The 17,838-nt window shown below is 46.6% G+C and overlaps 1 protein-coding gene across 1 annotated transcript; it reads right to left on the bottom strand.

Moving 5' to 3' along the window:
* Positions 1 to 11,657: 11,657 nt before the first annotated feature.
* ACTL7B (actin like 7B) lies at positions 11,658 to 17,355 on the bottom strand. Its single transcript, XM_058694650.1, has one exon. The coding sequence runs from the start codon at positions 13,129 to 13,131 to the stop codon at positions 11,752 to 11,754; it is 1,380 nt and encodes a 459-aa protein (XP_058550633.1). The 5' UTR covers positions 13,132 to 17,355; the 3' UTR covers positions 11,658 to 11,751.
* Positions 17,356 to 17,838: the final 483 nt, after the last annotated feature.

Genomic DNA, 17,838 nt, shown 5'->3' with positions numbered 1-17,838 from the left:
TTTAAAAAAATGGAAAAAATATTTAAAAAAAAAAATCTGTGTGCTGCAAGTAGAACATCAGCGAGGCCGCCCTTGGGTGATTTCATTCATGCCCTTGGCTTTCCTCACCTCCAGTCTGTAATCTTCTAAGCACTACCCTTGACCCTGCTCTGTTCCTTGAGCCTGCATTTGGGTTCCAGCCACATCTCTCCACCTGGAGAGGGCACCACAAACACAGGTGCACGTGGAATTGGTCACCTTTCCCCAAACCTACTCTCCACCTCTTCCCAGGCTCCAGCTTTTCCCACTCACCCCCACTAGGAATGCTTGCTCTGCTCCTCCGGTCAGTTGATTATAGTCACTTGAACCTCTGGAAAGTCCCTTCCTCTTCCTCATCTTTCCACTGTCCTAGTTGATTTCACCATCACTCTCACTGGAGCAGATACACATACAACATTTACTCTGTGCCAGGCACTGTCATAAGTGTTTTACACATATAAACCCATTTCACTCCCACAACCACCTTACAGGGGACATGCTATTATTGTCCCCATCTTATAAACGAGAAAAATAAGATCAAAATGATAAGTAACGCCATTCCCTAAACTCACCAGACTCTATCATGCCTCCTTTGACTATAGATTTCCTGTGGCCTCTTCTACCTTCCAGACCCAAGTTAGTCATTACTTCTTCCAGAAAATCTTCCCAGAGCCCCCACTATTATCTTGATAGTTTCAGACTTTTAGTCTATCTTCCTCCATGCAAAATACTGCCAGATGACGTTTCATAAGACGTATTTATACTGACAAATCCTTGTTTGTTGAAATTCCAACTTAGCTGGGCATCCTTATCATTCACTTGCTAAATCTGGCAACTCTACCCCCATGAAACCATAAGCGACTTCACAGCAGGGCTTATTCATCTTCATGTCCCATTGATCTCCTCCCTCCCCCAGCCCAGGGGCTGGCACAGAGCCTGGGCCAGTTCACCATGCTGAATGAAAGTTAGATGCTCAGTGAATGGTTGACTCTGCCACGGTATTTTTTACTAACCTTCCTGTGAGAAATCACATATCTCTTATACACCCCCCTCACCAATGCACCAGACGCAGGGCTATGTGCACAATAACTAATTTCAACATGTCTCTGAGCCTCACTTTTCTCATCTATAAAATGAGAATAATGGTTAACACCCACGCACCCCTCTTTCTTCTAGGCTACTTATAAGGATAGAAGGTCACAAGGAAGGTGCTTTGTAACTGAAAAAAGCTGCACAGTTGTTAAACATGACTACTAGTACCAACATCAGCATTTCTAACCTAGTGCTAGAGAAATACAAAGCCTGTATCTAATTTGATTTTTCAATAGTTTTAAGTACTGAAAGCTACTAATTGCCTCCTAAGGAATAGCATGGCATTTGGCAACCTATGAACCAGGATGACATAAAACTTCAGATGCAGAGGGAGAAAGAATTGAGAAGGTAAGAAAAGCGAGGTATTCCCTCTTAGCCAGGCAGAGGGGAACAAGGAGAGCAGAGGGGAATATCCGTTGGAGACAGGAGCAGACACGGCCTCGATAATGCCCCAGGAGATGCCCCTGTGGAAACCCCAATCTACAACGACTCAGGCCAACGCCAGGAAGCTCACCTGAGCTTATCAGATGGTTTTCCATGTACTTTGTAACCGTTTCATGGGTTTGGGAAAATAAGACCCAAGAATGGTGCGATGCCATGTCCAGCTTCTTCACGGCTAACGCATCCTCGGGTTAGGACTGAATCTGGTCATTTCTCCAACTTGGGTCAGTCAGTAGGAAGGTTCCTTCTTGGTTTCAAAAGGAAAAAAAGGAACAGGCTGCAAAAATACTCTCCTGATCAGTCTTTACCTTCCCCTTCCCTAATCTCTGAAGATTCATCTGGTAAATTGCTTTCAATCTATTTAACCAGAACTTTAAAAACTTACTTGGGAACCACCACATAAAACCAGAGACTAACATGGATGGAAAAACAACCTTAGAGGTAGAAAGATGGTGGCTGATTCATACAAAACTTCAAATTCATGTTAGAGCATTAGAAAAACTGCCAGGTGGCCAATAGTGAGACTGATCCCTTGTTCCAAATCCATCTAAGAGGTGGAAGACCTTGAATTACTTAGTCTCTATTTATACACACGCAGCTGGTCAATCAAGTAACTATCTTAATCCAAAAAGCACACCAGTGATCAAGACATTTCCAGTTGCATATGTGGACTTTTTAACATAAATCTGCCTCAGTTCTCCAATATACTGGAACTGATCTCTCTTAGACTTAGTTTGACAAATGTTCCAGTAGCTTAATTAATTATATTTAAAACCAGCACACAAAAAGATGGTAGTTTCCTTCTCCTTTACATTGGTATTCTTTTCATTTTGTGGAAGTCTGATGTCAGAGTCAGCTGGCTTTTCTGTGCTTCATGCATTTTTTAACTTCCTTTGTAATCAAATACAGGCATTAAGAGAGATTTAACATTCACTAATGAGATGTCACATGTCCTAGCCTGTTCTTCTCCCCAGTGGCCTCTGTCTTCTGGCTACCTGTCAGGCAAAAATCATTTGGGAACCAGGTGCTTTCTTATTCTCAACTCCTGTGTGTCCCTCTCACACTTAGCTTCATCTATATTGGCAAAATGAAGTAAAGAATTCAGACTATTAACCAGATAATTCAACCAAAATTGTCTTTACAGGAATTTTATTCATTTGTGTCTCTTGGAAGTGAAAGTAGGAGCTGACTTTTTCACCTAAATTACCTTGATAATCACTTCTGTTGGCAAACCCATGACCAGGGGAGTTTTGCTGCGACAGAATCTGTTTATACTCCTGACACCAAGAGTGTTATTATTTATCCCTAAGAGCCTCATGCTCCTTCTCTCCGCAAAATCAGAATCACAATTCCTACATTGTCAGGTTGTTGCTGAGATTAAATGAGACTATTAATATAAGAACTGCTGCATGCAGCAGGTATTCTGTGCATATTTAAACACACATACATTTGCATCTAGGTACAACACACATTGCACATTGACCAGAACATGTATTTTGCACGATACAATTTATGAAATACTTACCTCCATTTTCTCCTCAATCTTTAGAAAAGCACTGGGAAGTAAGGACAGGCAGCCACTATTATACAAATGAAGAGCCAGAGGTTAAATGAGGTTAAATGGCTTTCCCAAGACCACCCAACTGGTCTGAGTTGTTGGTCTGTGTAACCCATGACCTCTCCACTGCCTCTCCACTGATACTCCATGCTCCACACAGCTGGCTAAAGTATTGGTTCTCAAACTTGGTTGCACACTGGAACCACCTGGAAAACTTAGAAATTAACACTAATACCTGACCCCACCCACAGAGATTTTGATTTAATTGGTCTAAGTAAAGCCTGGGGGGTGGCGCCTGGGTGGCTCAGTCGGTTAAGCGGCCGACTTCATCTCAGGTCATGATCTCGCGGTCCATGAGTTCGAGCCCCGCGTCAGGCTCTGTGCTGACAGCTCAGAGCCTGGAGCCTGCTTCAGATTCTGTGTCTCCCTCTCTCTGACCCTCCCCCATTCATGCTCTGTCTCTCTCTGTCTCAAAAATAAATAAACATTAAAAATAAATAAATAAATAAAGTAAAGCCTGGGCATGAGGATATACTTTTTTCTCAGTCTATCTCTTCATTTTTTTTTAATGTTTATTTACTTTTGAGAGAGAGAGAGACAGAGTGCAAGTGGAGGAGGAGCAGAGAGAGGAGACACAGGATCCGAAGCAGGCTCCAGGCTCTGAGCTGTCAGCACAGAGCCCAACGCAGGGCTTGAACTCAAACCGCGAGATCATAACCTGAGCCGAAGTCGGCCGCTTAACTGACTGAGCCACCCAGGCGCCCCTATCTCTTCATTTTCAATTCAATTTTTTATTGTGAGATCAGTGTAGATTCACGTGCAGTGTGAGCAATAATAGAGATGGATCCCATGTACCTTTTAGCCAACTTCCCCCAATAGTAACACCTTGCAGAACTGTAGCATAATACCCACAAACATAATACTGGCATTTGTATAGTCAACATACAGAAGAGTTTCACCCCCACAACGACCTCTTGAATTTCCTTCTATAGCCACACACAATTCCCTCAACCAACCTATCCTTAACCCCTGTCATAATCACTAATATGTTCTCCATTTCTATCATTTTATCATTTCGAGAATGTCAATTATATGGAATCATACAGTATGTAACCATGTAGGATTGGCTTTTTGCACTCAGCAAAACTCCCTGCAGATTCATCCCAAGTTGTTTCATGTTTGAATAGTTCATTTTTTCTTTAATTGCTGAGTAGTACTCCAGGGTATGCATGTGCCGGTTTACTTCTTAACCATTGAAAGACATCTGAGTCGTCTCCGGTTTCTATTATGAATAGAGTTGTTATGAACATTTGTGTACAGGTTTTTGTGTGAAGGTGAATTTGCGTATCTTTGAGATAAATGTCAAAGTACCGTTCCTGGGTGGTATGGCACTTGCATGTTTAGTTTTATAGGAACCTGCACAATGATTTTCTGGAGCGTACCATTTTACATTTCCATCAGCAATGCGTGAGCAATCAAGTTTCTCACCTTCACCAGCTTTGGCATTGACACAATTTTTTCTTAAAAGCCAATCTGACAGATATGTGATAGTTCTTCTTGTGATTTTAATTTGCATATATTTCCCTAACGGCTAGTGATGTTGAATATCTTTTCATGTGGTTATCTACCAATTGCATATCATTTTTATGCATTTTATCATTTTTATGATATCATTTGAAATATCTGTTTATGCCTTATGTCTATTTTTTAATTGGATTGCTTTTAACTGTTCAGTTTTGAGAATTCTTTATATATTCTAGATACTAGTCCTTTCCTGGATATATGGTTTGCAAAAACTTTCTTCTGATCTACAGATTGTCTTTTGTTTTATTTTTTTAAATTAACAGATTATTTTTTAATTAAGTTATTTTTAAACAGGTTTAGATTTGTAGAAAAATGAGCAGAGAGCACAGAGTTTCCACATACCACCCCCCCCATCCACCCATCCATTTTCCCTATTACATTTTGCATTTAGAGTGGCATATTTCTTATAATTGATGAACCAATATTGACACACTTTATTTAGCTAAAGTCCATAGTTTTTATTGCTGAATAATGTTCTGGTGTATACATGTACCACCATTTATCTATTAACCTATCTAAGGACATCCCAGTTCCTTCCAGTTTGGGGCAATTATGAATAGAGCTGCTATATTTGTGTGTAGGTTTTTATGTAGATGTAAAATTTTAATTCAATTGGGCAAATATCTAGGAGTGTGATTGTTAGATCATATGATAAGAATATGTTTAGCTTAATAAACAATAATAACAACATAAACCCCAGCCAAATGGCTTTTCAAAGTGAATGCACCATTTTGTACCTTGTATATCATGTTGAATACCTTTTCATATGCTTATTTCCATCTATGTATCTTCTTTGGTGAAGTGTTCATTCAGACCTTTTGCCTGTTTTTAGTTGGGTTGTTTTTTGATTGCTGTGTTTTAAGAGTTCTTTAGATACAAATCCTTTATCAGATATATGTTTTGCAAATATTTTCTCCCATTCTGAGTCCTGTCTTTCAATTCTCTTAACAATTTCTTTCACAGAGCAGAAGTTTTTCATTTTAATACAGTTACCAACTCAATAGTTTCTCTCATGGACTGTGTTGGTGTTATATCTGAAATTCCATCACCAAGCTGAAGGTCACCTAGCTTTTCTCCTATGTTGTCTTCTAGAAGTTCTGTAAGTTTGTGTCCTACGTTTAGGTCTATGATCCATTTTGAGTTAAATTTTATGGAAGGTAAAGTCTGTGTCTAGATTCTCTCTCTCTCTCTTTTTTTTTTTTTTTGCAAAAGGATTTCCAATTGTTCCAGCTCCATTTATTAAAAAGGTTATCTTTTCTCTATTGAATTGCCTTTATTCTTTTGTCAACAATTGACTATATTTGTATGGATCTATTCTGGAGCTCTCTGTATTGTTTCCATTGATCTATTTGTCTATTCTTTCACCAATACCACACTGTCTTGATTATAAGTAAGTCCTTGAATCAGATAGTGTCAGTCTTCAAATTGTCTTTCTTCTTCCTCGTTGCTGTGGTGGCTATTTTGAGACTTGTTTTTCCATATAAACTTTAGAATCAGCTTGGCAATATCCACAAATCACTTGCCTCCAAGTGGAGGTGGAAGATTAGCTCCTCGAGGGGCCGCATAACCACCAGAGAAGGAGGAGGAGGAAGAGGAGGAGGACGGAGGTAAGTGCCAGCTAGCCCCACCTCTCATCACTTTATTCCACTTCACTGCTGCTGGGTGGGGCTGAAGGTACGACTTAACACTGGATGCACCAACACTATCCCGCTGGGGGAATCGGAGCATGGCAATCACAGGTGGGGACCAGAGGGTGGGGTGGGAGATCAACTCCTCATTCAGCCCCATTGAAACCCATTCTAAGTGTGTTTCCTTAGACTCTGTGTTTGTCTACTTGGCATCTAATCATCACAGGGCCGATTACATTAACTATATTTTCTTTAGAGATCTTGCAGAGTTCTGGAAAGGAAGAACAAAAAAGTCAAGACCTAGCAAGTAGAAATTAAGGAGCCTTGGAGCAGTACCTACAGCACACCTTTCCCCAGGTCCCTGCTCCATGTGAGACACAAGCCTGCACCAGGACTCAAAGGTGGAAGAGACACAGGCTGCCCTTTCCACCAAGTTGTACAGACAAAGGAGGGCAACGCAGACCTGCAAGGGCCACAGCAGCGCAAAGGGGCGCAGGGAGCAAGTGCCCTGCTTGGGCGTGTCAGGGAACGCCTTCCAGAGAAGCGGACATTGGGCTGTGCCTTTGAGGGAGACTAGAGTTTAGATAGGTAACAAGAAGCATTATGACCCAAAGGAGCAGCATCTCAGACACCCAGCACCTTTGGCTTGTCCCACCTATGCCATAGTTCCTGATTTACTTCTGAACATTTACATTGTACTTACTGTGGCCCCACACACTGTTGAGAAGCTTCTTTACCAGGCCCCAGGGGAACCTCTCACTTGCAGATTCTGAGGGGCTTCCCCAGATCTACCGATTCAGTCCAGGAGGATGGTCCACACCAGTTTTGTTGTTTGGTTTTTTGGGGGAACTAGCTCCCTAGACAATTCTGCCCACCATGCCTCGTGCACTCTCCTGCTCCCTGCTGTAAATAAACTCTCGGTGGTGGAGGGGACCCTGATTTGTAACATCTGCTGATTTCTGTGGGGGCCAATACTCCCACCCTGCCCAATTCAAGCTACCATCACAACTTAACAAATGGCTTGGAAACGGGCTCTCACAAGCCATTTTAAGAGCTAGCTCCAGCATAACCAATGGTCCACACTCCCTCTTCCCCATGGTCAAGAACCCCTACATTTCAGGAAAATGTAGGATCAAACAAAAAACCCACCTAACGTCAAGTAGAACATCATTAATAGTTTGTATTGTAATAAAATTAATCGCTTAAACCCATCTTCTGCAGATAAGTCTTACAGCAGACTTGGTAATTAACACTAGGGGAAAAGAGATCAGGCTGCCCAGACAGGCAGTGACGAGGACAGGCCACTTGCCACATCTAAATAGTAGCATTTCACTACATGATGTCACTCTAATACTTGCTTATTTATGTCTCTGGCAACCTCAGGCATTCTTAACTTTTATACCTCAAGTTGAGTATGAAATTATATCATATGTGTTGATCGTTACGTGAAAACGATTTTTATGTCAATCTTTTTTCGTGGTTAAAGAAATTGGTAATCTGCAGGAAGGTAGGAGACGAAGGCAAAGAGGCATTTTGGAATCACAAGACTTTGATTTAGCACAAGACTGATTTACCAGGCAGCTGAACTGGGACACGATTTTTAGCCTCACCAGGCCACAGTGTCCTCCTCTGTAAAATGGGGAAAATACTTGTAACTTCTACCTCCCAGACTGAGAGTAAGTCATTTCGGTAGGCATGTACTAAGCACCCACCCTGTGCTGTGCCCTGCACTGGGCTTGCAGAAAACAAAGATGAGGAAGTCAAACTTCCTGCCCTTGAGGAGCTCCAACTTCAACCTCGGGGACAAATATCTAAACCAGAGAATACAGCACAATGGCCAGTAGACACTCTTAGGTTTCTGCGCTTCAGCCTTACTGTTTCCTGACACTCTCTAAAATCTTGATAAAAATTCTTCCCGTGTAGTAGCCTTTTTGTTGGTAAATAAATGAAGTGTTGGTCTTAAAATTTCAATTATAAGAGCCCTCTCTAATCCCAGCCCCTCCTCCACACAAACTGCCCTGGAGGAACACACTCACTATTCAGAAGGAAACAGGCGGAATGTTCCCAGTTGCAAGTGGCCGATACACACACTGATGAGTCACCAGGAGGCTGAATGCATCCGCTCCTGGAAACACCGTCTGACAGTAGAGGGAGCTCTAGGCTCTGTTTCATTCTGATGTCACTTACCATCAGGGCACCAGCTACCCGAGTTCCATGCTCCCTGATGGGTCAGCTTCAAGTTGGCTTCTTGGTAAGAAACGTTGCCACAGCAGTTCTAGGCCATACCAATCCCATGTCAACCTTCCCAGTGAAAGGCCTGTGCCTCAGCTCCAGCACACTGAGGTCACGTGCTCGCTCCTGGCCCACCGTTGCAGCCAGGCAGATGGTGGCTCTGTGACTGGCTTAGTCCCTTGGCTCTGGAGAGGGAGTCAGCCTGGGGCCACGTGTGATGCCCATGCAGAAACTGGAAGTTGTGGGATAGGACTGAGGCGGAACTGAAGGCATCAACTGTTGATTCCACGAAGTGTGGCTTGTGCTCTGGGGGAGGAACAAGGGGATGCAGGCCAAGTTCATGACCTGCTCTTCACCCACACTCCTCCTCCTCTCTGTACCAGCACTGCCCTCACAGAAAGAGCTCTTCAGTGTTTTGCCTGTGAACGTCACACTTAGAGGCTGACCATTCTGCTCACCCCTCTACCTGCAGGGAGAGGGAGGGGGACTGTGCTCTCAGAGACCATCAGTTCTCATCCCCTCCCCTATCCCATTGTGTCCCACAAACTTCACTTCTAGATCTCCCCTACTTGGCACTTCCAAGTCCCCAAACCCTACTTGTTCTGCAGGACAGGAAAGTCACCTTCCCCTACTGGGAGCCTCTCGCAAGCTTCAGACTGTAACCTTCCTGCCCTGCATCCGCTTTCCTCCTTCTAGAATCAGGCAGACCATCCTCATCTGCAGTGGGATTCTACATCTGTATTCTTCCACTGTCACGCAGTCTTACGAGGGAGAGGAAATAAACACACGTTTGGTTGGTCATTTTAGGCAGGAAGTCACTGATCCATATTTTTTCCACCAAAATTAAATGTTGTGTCTGTGACTGGCTTGAACAAATTCATGTCAAGGATTAAGTGATTAGTGTTCGTACAGCCTCTGGCACACAGGGATGACTTTGGAGGAGATAACCAGGCAGCAAGGGCAGCGAAGTTGTAACTGGAGACGGAAGTTGCTGAGGGTGTGGGGAGCAAGGAGCTGATGGGGGTCAGGGGCTAGACACAGGCGTGGTGTCTGGACATCTTCAAGATCAAATGTGCAAGAGGGTTGCCGTTCAGTGCTAGCTTTCTGCCTGTGACTTGGGGCACGTCACTTTCCTGTTTCCTTGTCCAATCTCATCAGGATTTTAGGATTAGTATTTGTCAAAGGTATTTTGGGTGCAAGCGATAGAAATGAATGCTGGCTAATTAAGCAAAAGATGTTGCAGTAGCAGGTATGCATGAAGAGATCAGGGTGGTAGAGACTTGGGCGACCCGAAGAATGTGAGCCCCACTGAAAGAATTCGCATTCAGGAAAACACACATACACTGTGCCTGCCAAACAAAATGTGCCTACTGGCATCATCAATGTACTGGCCCCCAGTCTGCATCTCTCTCTACAGGAAGAGCCCAAGTGCCTGCACAGCACCAAGGCCTGCCAGTCCCAAGGGGACTCAAACCCCAGGCTAGAAACCCAATTCTGGGCAATGGGGAAGGACTAAATGGCAAGGCATTGGGTAAGAAAGACCATATCTGGTTCTTTCACCAGTCCACAGCTTCCAGCACAGGCCCAGGACAGACACAGTCTCATGGACCACCCCAAATCAGGACTCTAAGGTAAGAGGCGGCTCAGGGAAAATTAAGTAGCCCATCAGATTACACAGCTCACCAGTGTCTGAGCCCACAGACAGCAGAAGGGGGCAGGGAAATAGGCAGGAGCCACCCTCTTGTAGCTGGACATTCATCCCTCAACTGAAATCTCACAACACTCACCCTCAGTCTTGAAGCCAAGTGGTCACCCCACCTAGCCCTTCTTCATTTACAGCTTTCCAATACACCACCTCCACCTTCCCACCCCAGAAACACTGAGCTCAGGCCTCATCTCCCTACCAACATGGGTGACCACCCAATCTCCCACTGGCTGTGTGCAATCCCAAGGGAAGGGCCACATTCTGGTCATTCCGTCTCCAGCTCTGGGCTCCATCCACAGTAGGTGCTTGGTAAGTGCTTAATGGTTGCTAACCATGAAGAACCATTGCTCTAGACTCCCCGCCCCCCACCAATCCCCCTTGGCCAATTCATGTTGGAAACTTAATGTCCAAGATTAACAGTATGAGGTGGGCCTTTGGGAAGTGACTAGGTCTGAGGGCAGCCATCATGAATGGGATCAGTGCCTTTATAAAAGGCCTCAGAGATTTCCCTAATCCCTTCCACCATATGAGAACACAGCAAGATGTGGGCAGTCTGCAACCCTGAAGAGGGCTTTCTCCAGAACATAGCCATGCTGGCACCCCAATCTTGGACTTAGAGCGTCCAGAAATAAACTTCTATTGTTTACAAGCCACCTGGTCTATGATATTTTATTATAGCAGCCCACCCTAAAGCAACGATGTTTGCCCTTCTGGAAACAATCATAACCTAGGTCAGAAAACTTGGGCTCAACCATTGACACAGGCACCTCCCTCCTGGTCCTGTTTCCCCATGTCTACAGCAGGGAGAGAATCACATGATTTCTAAAGGGCTTTCTGGTTTTTCTAGATTCAGTGGCTTTGCTCTGTGAGTGCAAAAGTAGCTGCAGTTTTGGCTGGGGTTGGTAGGGAAATGGCCCCTCACAATCAGAAGATACATGCCCATGGTCTACGCCCCTGAAAAGGGCAGGCAGTGAGGGGTTAGAGAGCGAGCCTGGGAGATCAAGCAAGGATGAAGTTGTGTGCAGCAGTAGGAAGATGTGACCATCAGGGCCAGAAACAGGACACCTGGCTAAGCCTCCCACCCCCACCGGACAATGGGTCCCAAGCTAGTCCCTTAATATGAGCCTTTGTTTGCCTCTTGGCCCACAGACAAACAAGCAGTATGTCGCTGAGCTGTGTTTTGAGCTCCAAGGAGCTAAGGGAACACACTGGGCTCTGAGATGATGTCGCCTTCATGCTGGGGGTTCAGGGGGATGGGTCAGTGAGGCACAGCCCCCTGCCCCACTGCCCACCTGCTACTCTTGACCCAGCAGAGCCAAAGGTGCTGAGATTTCTAAGCCCAAATCCCCACCACCTGCTGTCAGACTAGAGCAAGAAATCCAGACCACACAAGAACCAGTGCACGTTAAAGTTTTATGTGAAATTCTGTAAATGTGTATAGAGTGGCCGGAGGCCATCTGACCGCCAGGCCTCGCCTACCAGGGCACCGCCGCTCAGCACTTGCTGTAGATGGCTGCCCCGCCCCGCTCCTCAAACTCTTCCTTGCTGACCCACAGCTGCTGGAAGGCCTGCAGGGAGGCCAGGATGGAGCCGCCAGTCCACACGGAGGTCTTCCTCTCAGGAGCAGCGGCCACTGCAGGGCTGTCCCCGGGGCAGAGGAGGCTCAGCTCCCTCTGGAAGCGCTCGGGGAAGCCTTCCAACATGGTGCAGCCACCACACAGCAGCACGTTGGCGGCCATCTCCTCCTTGAAGCCCGCCTCCTGGCAGTGGTCCAGGCAGGCGGCGGTGAGCGCAGGGAGGCCCGGCTGGCTGCTGCCCACCAGGGTGGGCTTAAAGAGCATCTCGGCGCACTGGAAGCGTTCCTGGCCGATGGTGATGAGCTGGCCGTCGGGGAGCTCGTAGTCCACGCGCACCTCCTCCAGGCCCAGGCCGAGCTCTTGCTCAGGCACGAGTGCCGAGTAGCAGCACTTCTTCTTGATGTGCTCGATGATGTGCAGGTGGTCGTCCGTGAACTTGTAGCCGGCCTCGTTGAGCAGCTGCAGCAGGTAGTTGGTGAGGTCGCTCCCGGCATAGTCGGCACGGCCCGTCAGGCCCGGAAGCACGTCTCCTTCCGAGATGGGCACCACGTGCGAGACGCCGTGCCCACTCTCCACGACCAGGCCTGAGGTCTTGCCATACGAGTAGATGGACAGCAGCGACTGGGACGTCACGTGCATGGCAGGGATGCCAAAGGTCTCGAACATGAGCTCCGCGTACTTCTCCCGGTTGCTGCTGGGGCTGAGCGGGGGGTCAGAGACCAGCACGGCATGCTCTTCGGGGGGGATTTTCATGGCCGTGTGGAAGACGTACTCCCAGATGCTCTGTACGCAGTCCCAGTCCACCACGATGCCATACTTGAGCGGGTTCATCAGCTTCAGGGGTGCCTCCATGTTGAGCAGCTCGTGGCCCACGTAGGTGTCCTTGCGGGTGTCGCCAGCATCGGCGGCCTCGGAGTAGCGCTTGCCCACAGTGGAGGAGATGAAGTAGGTGGGCCTCGGCTCCCCTGCGTAGCCACACTTACAGTACTGGGAGCCCAGGTCAACGATGAGTGCCTTGATCTTGCGCACTTTCTTGGGCTTCGACTTCAGCTGAGTGGCTGACCCAGTCTCCCGGATGCCAGCATCAGGACCCGGCTGTGTTCCTGCCTCTCCAGGATCACCCTGAGCCGTGCCCACGGGCATGGGGCCGGGGCTGCTCCTCGTCGCCATCTGCCTTCTTTGCTCACCTTTCTCACATTCACATCCTAGAGCTCCGTGGGGAGAAATAAGAGGGTCCGCCTCCAGCAGTGCCTTGGTAACCCCTGAGGATTGTGATGTCACCGAGGGCTGATCCATTCCGGCAGCCCGGGGAGGGCTTGGCCTTGGCAGGCCCTTGATCTGTCACCCCCACCACCATCTACCTAACTCAGCTTGTCTCCAAGACAGAGCAGGCAGCCAGCAGTTGTAGAAATCCAAGCACACTGGGGTCTTAGGCTTCTGTGCCCTCCCCTTACGTCCCTAATGCCCTGCCTTACGTCCCTAATGCCCTGCCCACTGACTGAACACCTCTTCCTCCTCTGCTTCCTGGCTTGGAGGGTGATAAGTATCTGAGCCCCTACAGTAAGCCAGGCACAGTATCAGGTACCTCACATATGTTACTACACAGAATCCTGAGGCAGGGCAGAGCTGAGGAAATGAAGGCTCAGAATTTAAATGATTTGCCCAAGAGCAAATAGCTCTTCAAAAGTGTGTATTTTCTCTCAAGTTCACTCAACTCTAGTTCACTAGGTCTTAAAAAGTATAAGGGTCTCAACAGTACTTTGGTCCCTTCATTCAACATTTATTGGGGCTTGTGGCAGGTCCAGCCCAGTGCAGCCTGCCGGCGACAGATGACAGAACCCTGGCTACAGCAGTGTCCAGTCTAGGTGGGACAGAATGGACAGAGAGGTTTGCAAGTGAAAGTCTATTGGGAGAACAAAAGTATACGAGGAAGGAGTGGTTACTGAAGGAAGGGAGTAGCAGGTTCTCCAGAGAAGTGATGCTAAGTCGACCGCTAATGGGTATGTGGGTATTTGTCAAGTAGCTAGGAGGAGGGACAGGCATCCCAAGCAGAGAGCACAGCCTGAGGCAAAGGCTTGGGGTGATGTGGGAGGACATGGTAGGAAGGTTCCACTTAATAGTTAAGTGTCTGGAAAAATAGATGGGGCTAGAGAGGTCATGGAGCCAACTAGGTTGGGCCTCAAATGCTGGGAGTAAGAGTTTGGGGTAAATGGAGGAGAGTATGCTAAGCTAAATCAGTCAACCAGAGAAAGACAAATAACACATGATTTTACTCATATGTGGAATTTGAGAAACAAAACATGAACACAGGGGAAGGGAAGGAAAACTAAGATAAAAACAGAGAGTGAAGCAAACCATAATAGACTCATAAACACAGAGAACAAACTAAGGGTTGCTGGAGGGGAGGTGGGGGAGGGATGGGCTAAATGGGTGACTGACATTAAGGAGGGCACGTGTTGGGATGAGTTCTACTCCTGAAACCAATACTACACTGTAAGTTGATTCACTTGAATTTAAATAAATAAATTAAAAAAATAAATTGAGGACCAAGGGGGAACCAATGAAGACTTTAAGCAGCAGGTGGTCAGATCAGACTTCTGGAAAATTTGAAAAAGACTTGTGTTTAGCTGTAATGTAGAGAGGGGCAAGACTCTGAGACCTGAAACACCACTGAAGATATTCTTGTAAGACTTGAAGGTGATCTAAGCCAGGATGTGACAGTGTGGAAGAGAAGGAGGAACAGGTTCTACAGAAGTTTAGAAGGTAGAATCTCATCTACTTGGTTGGTTCCCCAACTATCCTCACTTCAACCCAAGCTCTTATTCTAGCATTTGAGGCCTTCTCTCATTACTCCTGTGACATTTTTAACCCCAAACACTGCATTTATGTCAGATGATTAAACTAGATGTGGGGAGTGAGGGAGAGGGATGAATCCCTCACCTGTGCCAAAGCAAAAGATCCACAGTGTCTGTCATCCACAACAGACGAATTCATTAGATTTCCATAGGACCCTCCACCCCAAACTCTCTTCCCTCAAAAAACAAAAACAAAAACAAACTCCTCCAGGTAATTCATAAGAAACACTGTGCTTTGCCATTTTCTTTACTAGATTCTTTCTTCCCTTCTGTAGCTGTTAAAATTACAGGGGCCTAGTTCACATTTCTTTTAAAAATTAAGGGTGTGCGGAATCCCAAAAACCAGAGCAAGCATACCAGCTTGGGGAAAAATGTGTTTCTTGGTCTCATCTTCCCAGTTTTCCTTTTCCACTACAGGAGAGCCTCAGGTTGCTTTCAAGAAGGGTTACCTCATGGTTTTCTAGCCTTGGGCTAGAGGAGCAAAAGTAGGTGAGAAAATGTGGCCCAAGATAGTTTGAGCAATACAGGGTGCCTCTAACCTTGAGGGACCTCACCAGAGACCCCAGGGAGCCCACAAGTACCTTAGATGGCTAGTGACAAGTATGGGGGCTTGTGCATGCCACGGACTGTAGGTTTTGGGTGCAGTGTGCCAACAGTCTCCATATTCTCCCATCATCAATATCATTAACTGTGTCCTGACCCCAAGAGAAGGAACACAAGAGAGAGGGGGGCGGGGTACATAGAAGCTAAGGGAAAAGGATTTCACTTATGAAAGAGCATCCAAGCATGCAAAATCCTGAGAAGTGAAATAAAAGGAGTAAAAAATATCCAGCAACTTTAGCCTGAAGGATGTGGTGTGGACCCTGAGAGTCCCTGTGCTCTTGGGCTTTACAAACAAGAGGGGACAACTGGCTTTAAGCCAGCACAGCACCTCTCCCACCCCTAGTGAAAGAAGGAGCTAAGAAGGGGCGAGCATGGGCAGTGGGGGAGGGGTGTGTGAAACAGCCTGTCAGGCTATAGTCTCTCAGTGAAGTAGGAAGAAAGGTCAGGTAACAGGGTGAATAATGGCTCCCAAAAGATGTCCACATCTTAATCCCTGGAATCTGTGAATGTTAGCTTTCATGGTAAAAGGGACTTTGCAGATGTGAGTTAAGGAGTTTGAGATAGATTACCCTGCATCATCTGACTGGGCAGAAAGCAATCACAAGGATTTTCCTAAGAGGCAGAAAGGAGGGTCAGGTCCCAGAAGATGTGACAACAGAAGAAGTCAGAGAGGCCCTGAAGTTGAAGGGGTTACAGGCCAAGGAATGTAGGTGGCCTCTAGGAGCTGGAAAAAGCAGGGAAACGATTACTGCCTAGGACCTTGGGAAGGAATGCGGCCATACTGATGGCGCGATTTTAGCTGAGACTGATTGTGGACTTCTCATCTCCAGAACTGTAGATAATAAATTTGTGTTTTAAGCCACTAAATTTGTGGTAATTTGTTACAGCGGCCATAGAAAACTGTAAGCACATGCTCTTAGAGAAATCCAGGGCAATAAAAACGTGCTAAGCAGGGGCGCCGGGGTGGCTCAGTTGGTTGAACATCTGACTTCAGCTCAGGTCATGATCTCATGGCTGGTGAGTTCGAGCCCCGCGCTAGGCTCTGTGCTGACAGCTTAGAGCCTGGAGCCTGCTTCGGATTCTGTGTCTCCCTCTCTGAGCCTTCCCCACTTACATTCTGTCTCTGAACAATGAATAAACCTTAAGAAAAAAAATTTTTTTTAAATGCTATGCAGCTGCAGATCTGTCAGAATTCAAGAGGAGGGTTGCAAAGGAAAAACAGGTCATTCTAAATTAAATATGCCTTTGGTTATCACACAAACATTCTTTTGATATGATATCAAACAATCCAAGTTGGCCATGAAAATCCCTACTGAACAGCAGAGGCAAGTAAACAACTTTTCAGGCAGCCAGGTGTACAGAAAAGCACTTTCCTATCCCGAAATTCAACACCATCTCATCCTCTACCCACCGAACCAAGAAGTTGAGACTTTGTCTTTGAGAGGACACCTTGACTGCTCCCATCAGCAGTCACAAGACTGGACTTGGTCCTTTTCTTCTCTCACACCCCTCAGGGAGCCAACAGCACCCCCAGCAACCTCCTTAAAAAGTAGGCCCACCATTGTAATGACTGCTCTTTTATGAAAAGTATGGGACTACATAACAAAAAGCTGGGTTCGGGATGCTTTCTCAGTGACCGGTGTCAGCACCAATGTGCCCAGCTTCAGAGATGGCACGTGAGATGGTGGCCATGCAGCTTCAGAGACACATTGTGGGTCTCGTCAAGGTGTGTCCACACCACACCCCTGGGAAGTAGTGAGAGTTGGGAGAGCTTGGCCACTGCTGGATGGACATCCATGGGTGAGCTCCACACCCTAGAGCCTCAGTGTTCTCATCAGTGCAATTCTGCATGGTCCAATCTCGCTGCCAACCTGCATGGAGTATGTGCACAGATATGGGCCTAAAAATTATTCTTCTGCAGGCTGTCCTGAGAAACAAGGGAGACAGAAGTGCTCAGTCACCAGAGCAGCAATTAGTCCTGCTAAATAAACTGGGTAGTGTCCACAGTGCTCAAAACTCCCTAGTGCTTTCTGATCTCACGCAGAGTCAGAACCAAAGTCCTAGTCATGGCCCAAGAGGATGGATGTGGGCTGCTCACCCTTCCCGCCCCTCCTCCCCCCTCATAGTTTTCCTTGCTCTCCCCACTCGGCCACGTGGGTCTGGGGATCCTTTAACTCAGGGGCCAGCAAACTTTTTCTATATGGGCCTGATAGTAAAAATTTGCACTTTTGTGGGCCATGCAGTCTTTATGGCAATGAGTCCAATTCTGTGGTGGTAGCACAAAAGCAGCCATAGACAAGATGTAAATGAGCATGTGTTTAAATAAAAGTTTATTTACCAAAACAGGCAGGCCCTAGTTTGCTGACCCCTTCTCTCACTCATCAGTCACAGCTGCACCCCCATCATCTGCACCTGCTGCTCCCGATATGCAGGATGTACACGTGGCACCCAGCGACCCTCACCTCCTCAGGTCTTCATTCAAGTGTCACCCTCTCAGGGACCTCTGCCCAGGCACATTAACACAGCCACCTTCCCCAATCTCTTT

This window comes from Neofelis nebulosa, chromosome 12 (genome assembly GCF_028018385.1).
Source record: "Neofelis nebulosa isolate mNeoNeb1 chromosome 12, mNeoNeb1.pri, whole genome shotgun sequence".
Taxonomy (NCBI): Eukaryota; Metazoa; Chordata; class Mammalia; order Carnivora; family Felidae; genus Neofelis; species Neofelis nebulosa.
This window is presented reverse-complemented; position numbering and strand designations above follow the sequence as displayed.